At 39.0% G+C, this 20,574-nt stretch overlaps 1 protein-coding gene across 1 annotated transcript in view; it reads right to left on the bottom strand.

Annotated features, from left to right (window-relative positions):
* Positions 1-385: 385 nt before the first annotated feature.
* LOC117709296 (cytochrome P450 2J4-like) overlaps positions 386-20,574 on the bottom strand; it is a 32,432-nt gene continuing 12,243 nt past the window's right edge. Inside the window, exons 3-9 of the mRNA XM_034503586.2 lie at positions 20,327-20,476; positions 19,660-19,820; positions 14,649-14,825; positions 12,558-12,699; positions 8,176-8,363; positions 5,485-5,623; positions 386-2,409 (exon numbers count right to left, since the gene is read on the bottom strand). Coding sequence (XP_034359477.1) covers positions 2,231-2,409; positions 5,485-5,623; positions 8,176-8,363; positions 12,558-12,699; positions 14,649-14,825; positions 19,660-19,820; positions 20,327-20,476 — 1,136 coding nt within the window. The 3' untranslated portion in view covers positions 386-2,230. The remainder of the gene's footprint in view (positions 2,410-5,484; positions 5,624-8,175; positions 8,364-12,557; positions 12,700-14,648; positions 14,826-19,659; positions 19,821-20,326; positions 20,477-20,574) is intronic.

Raw genomic sequence — 20,574 nt, 5'->3', positions numbered from 1 at the left:
ACCTTTATAGCAGTTCCTTTATAAAAGAGGTTAATAATCATTGATATAAGTTTAGGAATTCTTATAGGATCATCATTAAGAGTTAAGAAATCATCGATTTGTCTATATAGCATCACTACAAGACAGTACATCTTCGTGGATCTGAAGAGATCTGCTCCAAAGGGGTGTGCTATTGCTTAGTGATAGTTACATATATTTAATAGTAATAATAATAATAATAATAATAATAATAATAATAATAATAGGGAAAGCATATTAATAGCAGGAATCTTTCCTAGAATAAGTCCCTTACAGTCTTGCTGAAGGGCTCACTTGTCACAGATTATATAATAATCTAAAGGAAGCCATTTCAGGATGATCACCTGCTAATTATTAGCTAGTCACATTATGGCTCCTGACATGTCATCATCTAGTCAGAGTATAAATTGTAATCTACAGTACAAAAATGCCCACAAACTGTATAAGACAGCTCATCTTGTGATATTGGGATTGAGTCTTTATGCACTTTAATGTACTACAGACCTTGTATGCTTAAAATCAAACTGCTTCTGGATACACAGCTTGGATGTATCTTAAGAGGGTTTTCAACAGAAGTGTCATTTGACCACTTAGTTTTGTGTCACAGACCAACTGACACACAAAATTCCCATATGTCCCAAGGGCTTCAGCATGGCTCAAGTAATTGGGTGCAAAATATCATTATTTAAAGGACCTTAAAGTTATTGCATGGTTCCCCAATACCATGTTCTCAGAGATTTATTTGTCCCACAGAGAAAAAGGTCGGGGAACAGGCAGCAAAGGCAGGCAATAGAACAAAGAGAAGGGGAAAGGGACAGGAAAGACAAAAATACACTTTTGCCCTGGAGGGAACAAGGACTGTCTCTGGATAGAGAAGAGTCAGATGGATCCCCTAGGCAAAGGCTGTGTTAGGCTGGAACCCCTGATCATCCCCTGTACAAACTGGAAAAGCCTGTCTGCCCTCCTTCCCCTCACCCCTGCCCACACAGTGAAAACTCCCTCCTCTGCTTGGAGTAAACTCCAGGCTATCACATCATCACTCCTCATGTTTCTGGCAACCCACTAAAGAGTACTGCTGAGAGATTTTGAAAGTGTGTGAACACCATCCCAGCTCTTTAGATGGCACATCTTCCTTCCTCACTTAAGCTCTATAAACACCTCTGGCTCTGGTAGTGTGAACAAAGACAAGGGAGCACACAGGGCATGAGAACAGGAGAGCTCTATGTCTCTCATTGGCTGGGACATTGGATATTCCTTGGTAGGCAGGAGATCACATCCCAGTGGTGTGTGTACAAGAGAGCTGGTGGGCTGTCTAGTTCAGATTCCTCTCAGGCTCATATCCAAGGCTTTGAACTGGCCAGCTCCAACATCACTACCCCACCAATAAACTGCTGTAGTACGTGAAAGGGAGTGTATGCTGAGAGACGCATTGTGACACACTATGGCTTTCACAAGGAGACTTTTTCTCTGTTGTTGGGGGAGGGTTGCAAGGATGGAGGGTGGGTACATGGTGAGGGGGAGATGAGTGGGATTGGGGTACATGATATGAAATTCACAAAGAACCAATAAAAATTAAAATAAAAAAGGAAATTGATTTTACTCACTTTGCCTACCTGTGAGTTGGGAAACATCCCTGCTCTGCTGGTTTCCAGGACTACTTGAAAGTAGAACTATGTAAGTTAATGAAAGATCTGTCATATAGGGGAGGTTTTGTGGCCTACTTCTGTGGATACCACCAGAAACACACTTCTGATTCTTTTGCACCACTTTAGGCTGATTTTATAATGGGACAGTAACAAATATGATTGTATCAAAGTAATACTTAGCCCCAGTGATAACACACTACTTGAGGTATGATTCATGATGTACTTAGTGTGATTAAATTTAACTAATAATTAAAATTTAGTTTTGAATTTTGATTCCCATTTAATCCAATTTTATGCATTTTCTTTATAAGGGATATCACCATTCTCCTTCAAACTTTTAGATGAAAAGATATGCCATTGAGCTCATAAATGATTTGCCCACTGCTGAATTAAGGCAGGGGCCATGAATCCAAAAATTTACTTCAATTTCTTATCCCAATTTCTTCAATATATCTTGAACCACCTTCATTCTGTGACATCTTTCTTCTCTTATGTGAGCGAGACCCAGAATCTTCAGGGCATGCACCAATTCTTCATGTTTCTTTTATCTCTTTTCTTTTCCAGCATCACAGTCTAGGGATAGCACAGATACGGTAGCTGACTGGGGCAAAGGTTAGGCCCATTCTGACCTTCAGGCTCAGCTTCTCATTGACTGGGGGCTTGAAGGTAAATTTTTGCAAAACAGTAGTGAAGAAAATGAATAGCTCAGTTTTGGCCAGTTGTTCTCCAGGGCAAGCTCTCTTTCCTGGAGGACAAAAATAGAAGAAGAGTCACTTTTTCAGCTGAATTCAATATGTCTTGGGACATTAGTTTCTCTACCTTTCTACTGCAAGTTGTGATCTGACCTCCTGGCTTTGTGTCCACTTGTTATCTAACATCTTGATTTAGCCATTAGAACCCTATTTACATTGATATTTCCTGTTCTTTTGAATTACAATATGTGTCAGACTTGTGTTTTCATTTGATAGCACAGAAAATTGTCATTTCCCTAGGTATCCTGGTGCTTTGCATTGAATACTGATCTGTAGAATGTTAAACCTGATTTTGAAGCATTCTCATCTGGGAACCATTGTTCTAGATCACTTCACTTCACTTCACTTCACCTCTGTCTCTCTCTCTCTCTCTCGCTCTCTCGGTCGCTCTCTCTCGCTCTCTCTCATACATATTCCACTACACACACACTGTATATTCATCAAAGTGTGTTGAAGTAATTATTTTAAAAAATGGCCTCCGGTCAAGCTGACTGTCTAGGCTGCGGAGGCTGAACCATGTGGCCAGAGGCCATGTACATGCTGCAGCTAGAAACGGCCATCTAGAGACACCATCTTTGCCACCCACAGGATGCCAGCATGGGAGATGGCTCTGCCAATCTTCCATGCTGTCTCCACAGGCTGGGCAGTGCCCAAACTATCCTGCCACCCATATGTGCTCCATACAGATGAAACTCTAAAGCTTAAATTATCCAAAGGCTTTATATATTTGGTAATGATCAACAAAAAGATGCTCTTACAATCATAAATGCGACCCAAAACTCAACCTAGATATACCAACTACCTTTGACTGTCAGAGACATGTGAACATCCACTTCCATGTTCACCTCTCTCTCTCCTCTCTCTCCTAGCTCCTTTTCTTCCTTCTCCTCTTCCTCTCTTTACTCCTCCCAATTAGCTCCTCCTACAAAAGTGTTTGTATAAACATTTGTATCTGTGTTTATATACATTTCTGTACCTGTCTTCTCATCATACTCTCTATTGGATATTTGGGTTCATGTGGATAATCACTCATGGTCCATGACAACTCTAGCACTCCACTGTTCTCTTCCTCATTGTACATCCTCATCAAGCATCACAACAGAACTGCAGCAGTCCATCCACACTGTAAACCATATTTAAGACCCTGTCTGTACTGATGTGTTGGTGCATACGTGTGTCCTTCATGTATGCACATGTGTGTATATGAATGTGAATTCCAGAGGACGGACAAAGATGTTGATCCTCAAATGCCATACCTCCCAACTTTCTAAGATATGAGTGTTCTCATATCTATGAATATGAGTGTTTCTAAGTGTTCGGAACTTTCCAAGTTAGCCTAGCCACTGATACCCAGGACACACTTCTTTCAAGTGCTAACATTATAAGTACATGTTGCCACTCTCCACTTTTTTTTCTGTGAGTTGTGGAGATCATATTATGTTCTACTCTTCCAAGGCAAGCCCTTTAACAAGTGAGATGTCTACTTTGCTCTTTCTTCCTTCCAAACTAATACATTTTTTGACTGAAAAAAAGTGGAAAACATTTTTAAAAGGAAATTTATAAAGACTATAAAATATACTTAGACCAGTATTAAGATAAAAATATTATTAATATTAGAACATCTTTTCCACTGTCCTCATGGGGTTTTCAACAAATACATGGTAGCAGGAAAGATAGCATGTATCCTTCTCTTCAGGTCAGTGTATAAGAAGCTGCATTTTTTCAATGACATTAAACATTGTAGCATTTTCTGATAGATGCATGTTTTTGCTTTGTTATCTACCTAATACAGGTTGTTGAGGAAATAACATGAAAGCAGACCTAAAGAGCTGAGTTATAAATATATGTCTATGGTGCCAATATCTTATGTTACATCTGTATTTTTTGTTATTATATTTCATTAATCTGTATTCTGCTCATGTTTCTTCTGTTAACTATCATAAATTACATGACTATCAACCTAGTACATTCCCAAAATTCCCTGAAAAAATACATATATCATGATATGCAAAGTTAGGACTCAGGGTTAGCACAATGACCTGTGGGCCAACCTCTCTGTGACTGTGACTAAACTACTCCTTGTCATGAAGTTAAATCTTCATTTGGCAATGATGTGAAATAGTCTCTGTGTTTCTGAGCATGGCTGGGCAGGTGGGAATTTGTGTTTCAGTATGGAACATGTGATTAAACATTTAGCCTGTGTAATGGGTAGACTTGATTTTATCATGGAGGTTTGAGTGTGAGTAACCCCATACGCTCAAATATTTGAATGACTAGTAAACAGGGAATGAAATTGTCCTGAGAAGAATTGGGAGATATGGCCTTGTTGGAAGTGGTGTGTCACTAAAAGTGGGCTTTGAGGTTTTAAAGGCCTCACTAGAGCCCCCCCCACCCTTCCTCCCTACTTCCACTGTTTCTCCCTTTCCTTCTTTTCTACTCCCTCTCCTTGTACCTTTCTCTCTTTCCTTCTCTTTTTTCCCTCTCTGTCTCCAAAGCACCCCCTCGTCTGCCTGTGGATCCAGATGTAAAATTCTCAGCTAGTATTCCAGTGCCATGAATGTCTGCTTCTTGCCATAATGATCATGGACTAATCCTATGAATCTGGAAGCAAGCCTTTAATTAAAAGCTTTTTTTTTTTAAATAAAAAAAAAATAAGAATTTATTTGTTCATTGCATCTTCTCACATCAATAAAATAGTTATCAATTCAAGTGACATCTTGATTGTGACACTATTGGGAAGTGGCAGAAAATTTAGTAGGTCATTTGAGTCATGTTCCTACTGGGATAGATACAAACCAGGAGCATCATTTTCTTTGTTTCTGGCAACCATAAGGTAACCATGTTCTTCAGGCAAAACCTTCTAAAACATGCACATTGTCACTTCAAACATAGGCTTAGTGTCTAGCTGACCATAGACTGAAGGCTCTGAAACCATGGGCCAAACAATACCTTGGCTGCACTGGGTGGAGCTATATGGAGATGGTCGAATAGAGCAGAGGTCCCTAGGCAGAAGAGAAGGGAAGGAATGAGGTGAAATTCTGCAAAGTTTCCTTCTCATCACCACTTACCGATTGAAAATGGCAGAAAAGAGTCTCTCATCTTAAACTGTCCATTCTCCAAAAAGTGCTCTGGATTGAAGGTGTCTGGAGTGGCCCACTCTTTGGGGTCTCTGTGCAGAGCAGTCAAATTGGTGAGGATTACCTTTCCCTAATGAAGAAATCCAAGATCCAAGATTGAAGTATGGAACAGATCTAGACACAAGGATGGGACTTTCCAATATCCCATTCATATTCACACCTTATGCTCTCACAAAATCCTGTTCTTAGTGCAAATCAATGATGAACAATGTGTGCTTAGCATATTCCAAAGACATTAGGCTTATTTTTATTATAAAATGCTGGTCTGTAGGAATAGGTAAACTTATGGTAGGAGGCATGGATGTGGCCATCCATAGAAAGATAAAGGACTAGACATAAATAACCTTCAATGCAGCTACTTATTACATTGAGGACTATGGAAGATCTGCAAAAGAAAATGGTGTGTCTACCATCTATACCCTCTCTTCTTATCTTTCAGTAGCTTCTGTACCCAGTCTCTCAGCAGGGTTAGGAAAACATCAAGCATGTAGTGTAAGGAAGAAGAGTCTGCACCAGTCTTCCTTGCATGGTGCCCAGATTCTCCAAAGTGTGCCTTTACCCCGTGCTGTCTCATCCACTCCATCCAATTCACAAACCACTCTGTTAATCTCTCTTGATTGTGTCATGTCAGTCGTTTGCTCCCACCTCGTTGATACCTTAGATCTTCATCTATTCCACACCTGACAATGCTCGTGCCATGAATACTACTTAATAACTACTCACCCCTAGCTCCCATCATTTTCATTACCTATGCTATAGTATGTTTACCTCAGTCTTAAAATAAAGAGGCGTTCTCTGATTCTCCAGAGCCAGTTTTCCCTACTGCCTAAGATGCCATATCGTGACATTTACTTTCTCAGTTTTGTAATCATTCCAATTTCATTTAGTATCCTTGACATGAGTCCCAGTCCTCCCCCATGTTGTCAGACTAAGGCCTACTACTTTTATTCTCAAAACCTGCATCTCTTACTTTAGAACCTCTCTTGTTCTTTCCCAGGCTCCATCTACCTCTAGACAGTGCCAGGGTGCTTTCCTCTGGACATTCTCATGATTTATAATCTGGCACTCACAAGATCACATTTTTCAGGATGTTTTACAGACAGATAATCTTAAGGTATATAAACAAAAAGTGTAACTGTTATATAGAGTGGGAAGTTCTGCATGAATGACATGTTCCTGTGAGGACTATACATAATTCTATGTCATGATAGAGATATAGGAATCAATGCTATGAGTGATTAACAATTTTCTTAGAACCACACAGTGGACAGAGATGCTGCCATTTCTGGAACTAGGTCCTTATAAAATTAAAGCCATGGCTCTTTAACTCACTTGCATTTTACCTCATTAGATTGTCAGTGTCTACAGCTGACAATTTGAAATTGACAGTCTATTGTAAAGGTCTTAAGTGAAGGTTTTCTGTTTCTAGGTGTTGTAGGCATGGTTGTATTTAAGTTTTCAGAAGAGACTCTTCTGCTCCAAACTCTGAAGACTTTCCTGAAAAGAAACATTCTGAGTAATTTGAAATTGTCTAGGAGCTTATAATAGAATGGCAGTGAGAGTAGCTGTGAGGCCATCTCCAGAGCTCATTATCTAATGACAGTAGACTTTCCTGATATGCAGCACCTTATCCAACACTGAAGAACTGGGTAAAAATAAATGGAGTGGGAAGATAACCTCCTGCAGGCTTGCTTCCTGCTTCCTGGCCACCAACATGAAGAAAGCTCTACTGTGCCTTCCCTTGTTACCATGCTGAACTGAAACCTTGTGCATTTTATTTTGCTATTGCGAAGAAATGTCTTATTTGGTCTGGTTCATAGTGTAGAGAAAGAATGGAAAGGATAATTGTGCCTTGGACAGAAAGAGTATGATGTGCTCCGGAGAGCTCTCTTCAGAAATCCTGAGTAAATCATGAGCTAAGGTCTGAGAACAGAGGGACGTAAGAGTGATCCATGGATAAAAGTATACAGGAGATCTTTCAATGACTAATACAATGGTTCCTGGGCAGGACAAATAAGCAGAACAAGTTTATTCCCAAATAAAAGTTTAGGCCATTGTATATTGTAGTAGACGGACACTATGTTAACTTATTTCACATAGTCATGATTTCTACTAAATAAAGAAGAGATCAAGAGTCATGAAAAGGAGATTAAGAAATTTTGAAATAAATAAGAATTTTCAATACATATTGTCTTGGCAACTGTCTGTTTTTTCTGACCCTTTGTAAGATTTATTATTTCACTTTGGACTAGATTTCTTTGTGAGATGGAAAGTTCTCAACTGTGGGAAAGTAAGAAATGCTAGAAAACCACTGTGAGCTTGCATATGGCAAAGAAATATCGACTCTTGTGAGTCAACATTAGCAAGAGGGTGTTCTGTAGTAAATAAAGCTGTCTTTGACTAAGCAAATTCAACCAAGGAGTCTCCATTTCTGTATTCCTCATGGTACATACAAACATCACTTATGCACATAGGAGGAATGTTTATGTTCTGTTATGGATAAAATCTCTCTTTAATTTTTAATGATTTCTTGGGGGGATAATAAATTTTACTTTTATGATTAGGTTTCCCAAATAATGACAACAATGGACTGGAGATCGGAAGCTGAGAATCCAAGGTTACCTTAGGCAGGTGGAATCCAGCCAAAGTGGTATCTGCTATCACTTCCCTGGGAATACTCAAGGGTAAGATGTTGCCCATTCTCTGCACCTCATGGATGACAGCATTGGTGTAGGGCATGGAGTTTCGGTCATCTGTGCTTGGCTGCCTCCATTGTCCAATCATTCCATCAATCTCAGTGTGTACTTTTTCTGCAAGAAAATAAGGAGTCCTATTATCTTCAAAGTATAGTGCTTTCTTGTGAAGACAGAGAAGTAGTGTCCAAGATGTTGACTTTTTACATTTTACCCAGTGTTCTGTTTACTGAGAAACACCATGTTCCTTATCTTCTCAATAACCTATTTGAAAAATTGTCAACTCTGTGATTTTCCTTGTGCTTATAACAGAACCACAGATTTCAATCTACTCAGGACTGAGTAGATTTGATTAGCATGACTAGGCTCATAACAGTACCCATTAAGGCTTCTGCATCTAAATTCTCTTAACCAAGGGGTTCAGAAAAATAAGGGTTCAGTACTTAGAGTTTGAGGATCTACATATCTACAATCAAGGTATTAGGAGATTTCTTATATGATAAGAATTAATATTCTGTCTCTAAATGGCAAAGCTTTTTTTGTGTTCTAGTATTCAAAGGAGGAGAGGGATTCTTTGGTTCCTATTTAAAAAATAAATATTTAAAATATATTCTCTTTCTCTATTTGTGATCACCTGCGGCATGTTCCAAAGTGAGAAAGGGATGTTCATAGGACAACTTTCTGGAGTCAGTTCTCCTCCTGTACAATCTGGTTTGTATGGGGTTGAACTCAGGAGGTCAGGCTTGCAGCCATCAATTTTACTAGCTGAACCATCTCATTGACCTGTCTGGTGTCTCTTTCAAAGTCACTAATATTGTTCACAAAGCTAACCAATCCACTGGTAACAGAACTTCAGGAGATGAGTTCATAGGGAGGACATAAATTTTTTTTTTTCTTTTCTTTTTTTTTTTTATTTTTTTTATTTTTTTATTTTTTTTTATTAGATCTTTCATTTACACTTCAGATACCATCCCGTTTCCCCATTCCCCCCCCCCCTTAGAAAACCCCTATCCCATGCCCCCTTTTCCTTTTTGCATTTATACATTTTTTTAAATAATGTTAATCATAGGCTTTATAAGTTTGGTATTGTTCAATCAGAGGTGTAACCCACTACCACTACCCAACCTAGATATATCAACTATCTTTGACTGGTGGAGATACATGAACATCTGCTTCTCTGTCTCCCCCCTCTATCTCTCTTTCATCACCTAGCTTCTCCTCTCCTTCTTTTTCTCCTTTTCTTATTCCTTTTCTTCCTCTCAGTACTCCTCCCACCTTAGCTCCTCCTACACATCACCCTTCCTGTTAAAAGGAAACTTTTCTCTCAAAATACAATTAGAGCATAATTATGCCTATTTGTACCAGTGAGGTACAAGATAGTCCTAATACCCAGTCCATCCTTTTGTTGACTAACCAGCACCTCTGTCATCTATCCTAACTAAAACACTTAGTTCTGATCCTGGCTTTTTCCTTGGCTTTAGGATGAATGTCAGCTGATGACCATACACTCAGATCTTTTCTCTCAAAGTAAATAGCTATAAGTTTTCAACCCCATCAGAAATCCAGAATGACTGAGTTGACTATAATTGTGGGAAGCACAAAGCATAGCTTCTAAAACTTAGCCAATTTATAGAGACCTCTGAACACCTGGACACTCGCTCTACTTCAAAACGTTGGAGCATCTGTTCTTCTGCCTTCTGGCCCAGGATCATCTGACAGACCTTAGTGCTGCAGAATTATTAAGGGCTGATTACTCTGTCTAGGCAGATATAATCAGTCGACTATTCTGCAAGTGTGGGGAGGACATAAAATTTAAGACCACTGAGCATCTGTAGATTGTGATTACTTAAGGAGATGTATCAGACTAGAAGGTATATTGCAAACTTTTACTGAGTTTTTTTTTTTTTTTTTGCTTCTGAAGGTACTTTTATTCTCCTATGCTCAGTTTACCCATCTGAATCCTAAAGATTGATGCAACTTTTTCTAAGAATTATTTGATAATATGCAGTGTGATTATAAGTATAACAGTAATTGAAAGTGGTAGGTTTTCTCCCTATATTTTCCATATTTTGAATCATATTGGGGATTCTAATGTTGTCCAGCTAAAAACATACTTTTCTAGATCTTTTGGAGTCAATATTAGTATTTGAATATTTTATGTCCAGTAAAATGCAAATAGACATGGTGTTTTATTCTGGGACAAGTTATAAAAAGATAGTTCTACCTTTTCCTTCCCCTCTTTCTTTCTTGTGGAAAAAAGCAGGTCCTCATGGCAGCCACCATAAAGAGTGTTGAGCCTGTCTTCCGGTTGAAGTTAGTAACAGTTTAAAAGAATTTGGGATAATGTGCCTGTTACAAGGTCTAATTTAGATTTTTCTTCAGTGATAACAATGGATGAATCTCAGAGCAGTATAGTCTACAAATATTTAAGTGGGCATATGCATATAACAAAAATTATCATGATAACCATACATTGCATTTTTAGAGTAGGGTCTTCTTTTGTAGTCAATATTCCCAAACTTGTACTACTCTTACCTTAGAATCTCAAGAACTATTATTAATCTTGTGTTCAACCAACTGGAGATCATCATAGCTATGCTTAAGTGCACAAATAAATATGTTGTAAGTTTATATAGTTGTGGATGTAATTGCCAAGAAATTTATTGAAGCTGAGGCTTAATATCTATGAAATATACTTAAATTCCCCTCTACTTTCAATTATTTATGTTTAGGGAATTTAATATTTTAGATAACAAATGTGGTGCAATAGGACGGTTTGTGCAACTTTGCAATTGGTTATTTAAATTAGCATCCTGTCCTGAAAGCTCATCTATGTTAGAGTATTTATCAAAACTTCTTTTTTAGTGACTCAACTGCTTTTTTAACTCACATATGCAATGGTTTATATATTTACAATTTATTGGTACTCTGGTGTGTTCTATATCTTTTTTATTGGATATTTTATTTATTTACATTTCAAATGTTATCTCCTTTCCTGTTTTCCCCTATGTAAACTCCCATCCTGACTTTGCTCTCTAGTGCTTTACTTCCTGTATAGATTCAATCAGTGAAAATAAAGTCTCACATTTATAAATTAGTTTTGGTTATAATATATCACAGCAACAGAATTGTAGGTAACATATACAGATAGAGACAGATATACAGATATAATGATATATACATTTTGATCAAGAAAGAAAAAGTTGGGCATAAAATATAGCTCAGCAAATAAATAGATAGCCACGCAAACATGAGAATCTAAGTGTGATCCCTAGGGTTCATGTAGAAATCCAGGTATGGGGGCATATATTCCTATTCACAGTGTTCTGGGGAGGCAGAGATGGACAGATTTCCATGCCTCACTGGCAAGACAGCCTTGTCTACTTGGTAAGTTCCAGGGCAGCGAAAGGCCCTGTATTATTAAGTGGATGGAGTTCAGGAAATGACCACTTGATCTTTACTAATGGGAGACATTATGATCACTGCTCTTATTCTCATAATATGGCAAAATAGTTGGCTTGAGTGTTCTACAACGACCTACACTTGACACACAACCATTCACCACAATTTGAAGAAATGCCCTATGACATGAAGAGTATTACTGTCTCTCACCAGAACATGTCTTCTACAAGCAGAGGAATAATATGACGGGATGGGCCACTATTTCTGAAGGTGTGAAAATCCCTGTGGAGATGTAATAACTACATATCTTGATGGAAAGAAGGCAGCAATTTGCCAAACATTAAATTCTTGACAGAACTTAAAACATATTTGGGGGTAGTATCTGAGAAGATTGTTCTGAAGTCTCACGAAATTGAAATAGGACATTTCTGGTAGACAGAAAGCCCAAACCCTACTTAGAGGTAAGGTTAAAGGAATACCAATGGAGAAAATAGAATGCAGGGAGGCACCATGCAAAATATGTGTGATAACATAAATCTGATGCAAGGTATCAAACAAAGTCATCTTGATGATACCCAGGGCAAAATAGGATGGCAGTTCTGTAAAGGAAAATGAGCTGAGTGGATTTTTATGAGACACTCTCACTCTTGGACGGAACCTACCAGAAAGACAGCTGACTTCTCTGTTTAGCTCTAGAACTGAAGCTTCCTTGAAGATAGACTACAAAGTCTGCACCCATGACTCATCATAATCCTGACAGGACATGTGAAGGCCATGACCTTTCTCCACAACCTCTTCTCAAAGCTCTTCCTCGTTTTTCCATTCACTATTCTACCTTCTGGCCCCATTTAAGTGACCACTTTCAGAAAACCATTCTGCCTTTTTCAGGTACATTCAGCATATGCTCACCTTGCACTTCTGGGTTTAATGTCATATAGAGCAGAGCCCAGCGCAGTGTTGTGGATGTTGTCTCTGTTCCAGCAATGAAGAGGTCCAGAGTGCTGCAGATGAGGTTTTCTTCATTGAAACTTGTAGTAGTTTTGTCTGGGTACTAGAACAGCATTGTGTACTTTTAAAAAGAGAATTTCCTCATTAATTAATTAATTAATTAATTTACTATTCATGTTTTCATGTTCTCCAGTTATTTTTATATTTTTATTGATTAATTAATTTACTCATTTACATCCTAACAACTACCCCCATCCCAGTCATTCCTCCATATCCCCATCACTTGTCTTTCCTCTTAATCCCCTCATTTTCTCCTCTGAGAAGAGGAGTGCCTTCCCTAAGTATCTCCCCATGCTGGAGCACTAATTCTTTACAGGGTTAGCCCCATCCTCCCTGACTTAGGGAGACATACCAGTAGGGAATGAATTCCACAGACAGGCAACAGCTTTAGGGATAACTATTGTTCTAATTGTTGGAGGACCTACATAGTGACTGAGCTGCACATCTGCTACATATATGTTGGGGTTGTCAGTCCAGCCTGTGTACACTTTTTGGTTAGTAGCTCAGTCTCTGAGAGCTCCCGAAGGTCCAGTTGGATTAACTTTTAATGACTGCTTTTCTTTTTCTTAAAGGTTATAGGACTGTTCTAATAAGTTACTTGATCTTGATTTGGGAGTAGTATCTGTCTAGAAAATCATTTTAGTTGAATTTTTCAACTTGTACAATGGAGGCTTTTGAAGTGAGACATAATGATTTTTTGAATTTCCTCAGTTTCTGTTGTTATGTCTCTCTTTTTATTTCTTATTTTGTTTATTTGGATACTGTCTCTCTGCCTTTTCAGTTAGTTTGGCTAAGGGATTGTCTACCTTGCTGATTTTCTCAAACAACCAGCTTTTGGTTTTGCTGATCCTTTGTGATGTTCTTTTTGTTTCTAACTGATTAATTCCAGCCTTGTGTTTGACTGCTTCTTGCCACCTACTACTCCATCACTAGGGGAGATACTTAATGTTGTAAAAGGCCCTGGATTCCACCTTTTGTTTCTTGGTACACAATGATGTGCAGACCCCACCACACCCTCTTGACACTATTAGCTAAGACAATCTGACACTTCTTCTCTGTGAGAACAGGTTAAATGTACCCTCAAAATTTTGACCCCAAAACTTCAACCCCTCAAATTGTTTCTGCTGAGTCACGGTGTCACAATGATGCACAGGCAACACATATATGCAACCAACTGTTTTCCAGCCTTTATGTGATGATATGGGGGCAGAGGAAGGCAGAGGATCCACACAAACTTTGAAATTAATCTCAAGCATTCCATCAAACTCGATGTTGACTGAGATGCGGTGCATGACTACCTTAGACTAGCTCATCTAAAACTAGAGTTCTGAAGATTAATTACTACTTTCACTTTGTGCATAATTTCTTCATCCAAGGGCAATGTGCAAGTAGGGGCACAGGGATTAATTATATCCATTTTTATGAACTCATCCTGGTGTGCAGTGAACCACTTTCTTCTGATGATATTCCTGACATACTGCTTTATTCATTTCTAAAATACTATTTATAATTGATATATTTGTAGTGGGTTAATCAGCAATCTACAAGATTCACCAATCATTATTTTATATTCTTTGCATGTTGCTGATAACCTAAAATTGTCTTTGCAAGTGTGATTCATTTGAGAGAAGAAATACTAGCCTGAATTATCTTAATTACTGGGGTACTTGATAAGAAACATGGAGAAGAGATACAAAGATCGGTGCAGATTAAGAAAGGAAATAAGATGCTACACATTTGGTACTGAATATAAAAGAAGGGAGATATAGAGAAGTGTATTAGTGCCCTTTGCGAGCATGGGGCATCCTTGTGATGGAGTCTCTATAATCCTCAGAAGAAGCTTGCTTGGCTAACAGGCATAGGGATTTATTTAGTAGTGATTCAGTGCAGTGTTATACCCTTAAATACATGATAACATGTTGTAAGGTCCACTGGAATATTCTAAACCACCATATTTTTTCTGTAAGAACACCTTGGCAACATCTTTCTCACCTTTGTCATTTCTTTAAGGAAAGCATCAATGAAGTCTCTTGGCTCATCAGGATTCCAGTCTTTTCGGTGACTGTCCATTATACTTGCAACAATCATTTTCAGTTTTTCCCAGTTTCTGAAATCTGTTTGATGTGGTCCAGGAAGATATTTAAATATGGATGGAAAGGCATTGTAGAGCTTATAAAGAAAAGTAAGAAAATATTGGAGATACCATGGAATAACTTTTCCACATTTTTAAATAATCTTGTCCTTTCCCCTCTTGTCTTTTTGGTAACATCCATACCATCTTAGTTTCAAGTTTGCCTCTCATCACTTCATATCATGCATTTTAACTGTGACTTGAAAATATGTAAAGCATAAGGGAATTTGAGACCATTTTTTCTTGTGAACATTGATGCAAAAATACTTAATAAAATACTTGCAAACAGAATTCAGGAACACATCAAAAACATCACTCATCACAATCAAGCAAACTTCATCCCAGGGATGCAGGGACTGTTAAGTATACAAACATTTCACCAAACTAATCCACCATATAAATAAACTGATTGAAAAAAAATTACATGATCATTTCATTATATGCTGAAAAAGCCTTTGACAAAATCCTTCCCTGACTACAAGCTGTACTACAGAGCAATAGGGATAACAAATGCATGGCATTATTAGCACAGAAACAGACATGTTGACCAAATGGAATCAAATCAAACACTCAGAAATAAATCCACACATATATGGGCACTTGATTCTTGATAAAGAAGCCAAAGTCATAAAACAAATGAAAGCATCTCCAACAAATCATGCTGATCTAACTGGATGTCTACATGTAGAAGAATGCAAATAGATCCATATTCATCACCCTGTCCAAAACTCAAGTCCAAGTGGATCAAGGACCTGAACATAAAACTGTGTACACCAAATCTCATAGAAGAGAAAGAGAGAAATAACCTTGAAAGCAATAGTACAAAAGACAATTTCCTGAACAAAATACCAATGGCTCAGTCTCTCAGAGCAACAAATAATAAACGGGACCACATGAAAATGCAAACATTTGTAAATGGCAGCCGATAAATTGGGAAAGAATCTCCACCAACCCTACATTTGATGGAGAATTAATATCCATAATTTGTAAAGATCTCTAGAAGGTAGATCCCAACAACTCAAACAACCCAATTAAAAATGTGGTACAGAGCTAAACAGAGAATTCTCAACAGATGAATCTCAAATGGCCAAGAAGCATGTACAGAAATGTTAAAAGTCCCTAGTTGTCAGTGAAATGCAAATAAATACCACTATGTGATTCCATTTTACATTGGTCAGAATGGCTGAGATAAAAAAGTCAACTGATAGCACATGCTTGGGAGGATGTGGAGCCAAGTGAACACTTCTCTATTGCTGGTAGGGGTAAAAACTTGTACAACTAGTCTGGAAAACAATCTGGTGGTTTCTCAGAAAATTGGGAGTAGTTTTATCTGAAGACTAAGCTATACCAATCCTGGGCATATAGTTAAAAGATGCTCTACCATACCACAAGGACATGTGCTCCCCTATGTTCATAGCAGTCTTATTCATAATAATCAGAGATCTAAAATAATCTAGATGGTCCTCACCTGAAAAATGGATAAAGAAAATGTCTTTTACAATTCTATACAATAGAATACCATTCAGCTATTAAAAAGAAAGCCATCATGAATTTTGAAGGCAAATAGATGGATCTTGGGAATATCATACTGAGTGAGGCAACCCAGTCTCAATTGGACAAGTCTGGTGTGGATATCCATGATATATTCACAGGATTCAAAGAAGCTAAACAAGAACAAAGGCCCAATCAAGGGTGTTTGAATCTGTCTTAACTGGGGGAATAAAATAGTAATATGAGACAGAAGAAGGGAGAGAACTGGGTGGAAGAGGAGATGAATAGGGGAATGGAGAGGCTCAGGATCATATGTGGGGAGGTACAGAAGAGATGGCCAGATGGCTATGAGAACGATTGAAAATCTGCAACTCACAGGGGAGCAGAAGTGGGTGACATCTCCAGCATGAGACAGAGACCTGGGATAAGGAAGGCATACAAGACTCAATGGGGATAACCTTAGCTGTGACTCACAGCATTAGAGATATTGAGCCTGAAGAGGCCATCTCCTGTAGCCATAGGTGAGCTCCAGTGGAGCAATAGGGACACCAACACACCCACAAAACTTTTGACCCCAAATTTATCCAATCTAAACAAATTGCAGGGACTGGGCATGAAGCAGGAACCAAGGGAATTGCCAACCAATAACCAGCCTAACTTGAGATCTATCCCATGTGCAAGCACCAATCCTTGGCATTATTAATTATATTCTGTTATTCTTGGAGACAGGTGTCTAGCATGACTGTCTTCTCAGAGGACTACCCAGCAGCTGATTCAGACAAATGCAGACACCACAGAAAAACAGTGGATGGAGCTTGGAGACTCTTATGGAAGAATAGAGGGAAGGATTGTGGGCCCAGAAGGGCATAGGAACTCCACATGAAGACCAAGAGATTAAACTACCTTGGACTCTTGGGGCTCTCAGAGACTGAACCACCAACCAGAGTATACACTGTCTGGACCTAGGCCTGCCTGCACATGTGCAGCACATGTGCAGCTAGTGCTCGTGTGGGTCCTGAACAACTGACATAGGAGCTATCCAAAAAGCTGTTGCCTATCCCGGGGATATGTTCTTTTAGCTGGACTGCCTTGTCTGTTGTCAGTGGGAGAGGATGTGCCTAGCTGCACAGAGAATTGATGTGCCAGGGTATGGGAATACCCATGGGGGAACCCAGCTGCTCAGAGGTGAAGGGAAACAGGGATGGGGGAAAGAATGTGGGATGGGGTAAATGGGAGTGGGGCAGTGAGCATGTTGTAAAGTGAATAAAAAAATAATCTTTGTTATCACTAGCTGCCACCTCTTTGTTCCACTGATGCATATACCTAAAATTGGCTGGACTGGCAAAAAATTTCCCTGACTTCTAGGCTCTACTTACTAGAAGGAAAAAAAATGGTACTGCTAGACTTGGAATTACTATGAGTAAGGGTTATACTGAGGAACAAAAATTATGTAGACAATAGGAAGAATCAATCTCATTCTTTATGCTTCTTTTTTTTACTTAAAAGTCATGCTAACCAGTTCTTTAGTGTTTAGTGAGAGCATCCCTGGACTTAAAAACAAAGTATTTATGGGAATAAATAGAATTTTGGGTGCATTATACATAAATTGATCATAGATGGGATAGATATAGGAGTGGGTTACCCCAAGACTGTGCTGAATCTGGGACTGGAATGTAGGTGATGTGGTCAGTCTACCAGTTCTCCTGTGCCCACACCACCAGGGTGCACTGCTGCAGATAGTCACCCAATATTTTAGCCAACAATGGGCAGAACCAGTTCTTCTGCTCTTCTGTCCTGCAGCCTGATCACCTATGCATCCTCTAGTAGGGCCAGGCCTACTGTGCTTCCCAGGCAAGGTGCAGGGCCCACTCCACCAATTGTGGTTATTTGTTTCAAAAGGAAAAGAAAAAGGAGTAAAAAGGGGATTATCATCCTGAGTGAGGTAACTCAGAGTCAGAAAGACACACATGAAATGTACTCTTATAAGTAGATATTAAGAATAAAATATTGGATAACCATGTATAATCCATAGACCCAAAGAAGCTAAGTAACCAGTATTACACAAGCAAGAATACTTGATTTTCACTCAGAAAAGGAAATAAAATAGACGTCAGGGATGTATTGAGGGAGGGAACTGGGTGGGAGAGATGAAGAGGGAAACAAGAATGAGAATCACATCTGAGGAGGGGCAGTAGAGGGCTGGGGGAGAGAACAGAAATCTCTGAGAAGGTACCTCTGGGACTAGCTGGGGACCTAGGACAGCAGAGCCTCCTTGAAGTCTATGAGGGTGATCCTAGCTGAGACTCCTAGCAACAGGGGATAGAGAAGCTGATATGGCCACCGCCTATAGACAGGCAGTCAGGCAGTATTCCAGTGGAGGGAAAAGTACACCAACCCACGTGCAAAATCTTTGATTCAAAATTTGTCCTGCCTATAAGATGTTCAGGGGTAAAGATGGAGCAGACATTGAGGAGATGAATAAACAATGACTGGCCCAACTGGAGACCTACATACACAATGGGAGAGAGCCAACCCATGACACTAGAAATGATACACTGCTATGCTTGACAAGAAATTAGCATAACTGTCTTCTTAGGATGTCATCCAGCAGCTGATGAGAACAGATGTAGTGACCCACAGCCAAACATTAAGCAGAGTGTGTGGAGTCTTGTGAAAGAGTGGGGGTCTAGGATTGAGGGAACAGGATAGGTCAATAATATCACAAAAAGACCTACAGAATCAACTAATTCAGGCCCATGGGGGCTCACAGAGACTTAACTACCAAGCAAAGAACATTCAGGGTTGGATCTAGGCCCACTATACATCTGTAGTAGATATGCAACTTGGCCTTCTTGTGAATACCCTAATATTGGAACATGAGCTATCTTTAACTATGCTGTCTGCTTTTGGATCCCCTTCCTTGACTGGACTGCCTTGCTGGGCCTCAGTAGGAGATAACATGCTTAGTTCTAGAACAACTTGATATGCTAGGAATGGTTGGTACAGGGAACTTCCCTTTCTCTAAGGGGAAAGGGAGAGGGTTATGGGAGGATTGAATTGTGAAGGTAGAATTGGGAGGAGAGAAGGGGCTGCAGTGTGGGTGTAAAATAAAGAAGTTTTAAAAATTAATGACAAATAGAAAGTAATACTCCTACCTTTATGTATATATCATTATAAGTGTTAAAATAGTTCATATACATGGTATAAATATTTTGTATATGCTAAAGTCATATATTATAAATAGATTTATTATCAAACTAAACTTTTAAGACATAATATTAATTTCAAAAATTCCCCCAAATAAAAAGATAAACCTATTTGTTTTTTGAAACAGTCTCAATGCAATATTCTTTCGAAAATATGCAAAGGCAGGGTACTTACCACTAACATCATTGGTGCTGCAGAACTCAAGGTCTCATCTAGTAACTTCATTATCTCCTGAAACTGAGTGTCGTTGTAGTCAAAGCGCTCCCCAAAGGTGACAGAGCAAATGATATTGGAAATGGCATTGTTGACCCTGAAGTGAGGGTCAAAAGGCTGTCCTGGAGATGGAGAGAGAGAGAGAGAGAGAGAGAGAGAGAGAGAGAGAGAGAGAGAGAGAGAGAGAGAGAGAGCATTGAGTCTTTTAAAGATATTTGTGTCTGTCTCTGTCTCTCTCTCTCTCTCTCTCTCTCCCTCTCCCTCTTTTCTCTTTCTTACTTTTTTTATTTTATGAAGTTTCTACTCCGTGTGTCATAAAATATGCACAGTAGAGGATAATGTGGAAATCTCTAGCCACAGCCCCCTACATGGAATCTGGCATGATTAAAGGACACTGGCAATATGTAGGCAGTCACATAAATAATCAGGCTTTAAGTTCAGCAATTTGTTTAATGGCCCATTTGTGTGCTTAGCTACAGAGCACCTGGAGCAGGGGCATGGTTACTTGTTAACTATCCCATCCTCAGTGCCTATAACACTGCAGGCCAAGGACAACATTTACCTAATAATTAGGCCCTCAATCAATGAAATAGCCAGAACCTCCTGTACCACCCTGTGAATTGCCCACCTTTCTCCTCTCTTATGGCCTCCACAAGATGCTGGGCCTCTTCCTGTATGCGCTGCTCTAAGCTCTTCTTTCCTAAACCAAAATTCTTGAGTATCATCAGTGCAAACCTTCTTTGCTCCTTCCATGTCTGGCCACTAGAATAAATAATTCCTGGAAAAAAGAGAGACCCAGTATCATGATATTTTGATTCCAGCTTTAAAATATCTAAAAACAAAACTGTATTAGATGCATGTATAGATGAAATGAAG

The sequence above is a fragment of the Arvicanthis niloticus genome, chromosome 5 (genome assembly GCF_011762505.2).
Source record: "Arvicanthis niloticus isolate mArvNil1 chromosome 5, mArvNil1.pat.X, whole genome shotgun sequence".
Taxonomy (NCBI): Eukaryota; Metazoa; Chordata; class Mammalia; order Rodentia; family Muridae; genus Arvicanthis; species Arvicanthis niloticus.
The sequence above is the reverse complement of the archived record's forward strand: the minus strand, read 5'-3'. Positions and strand labels throughout refer to the sequence as shown.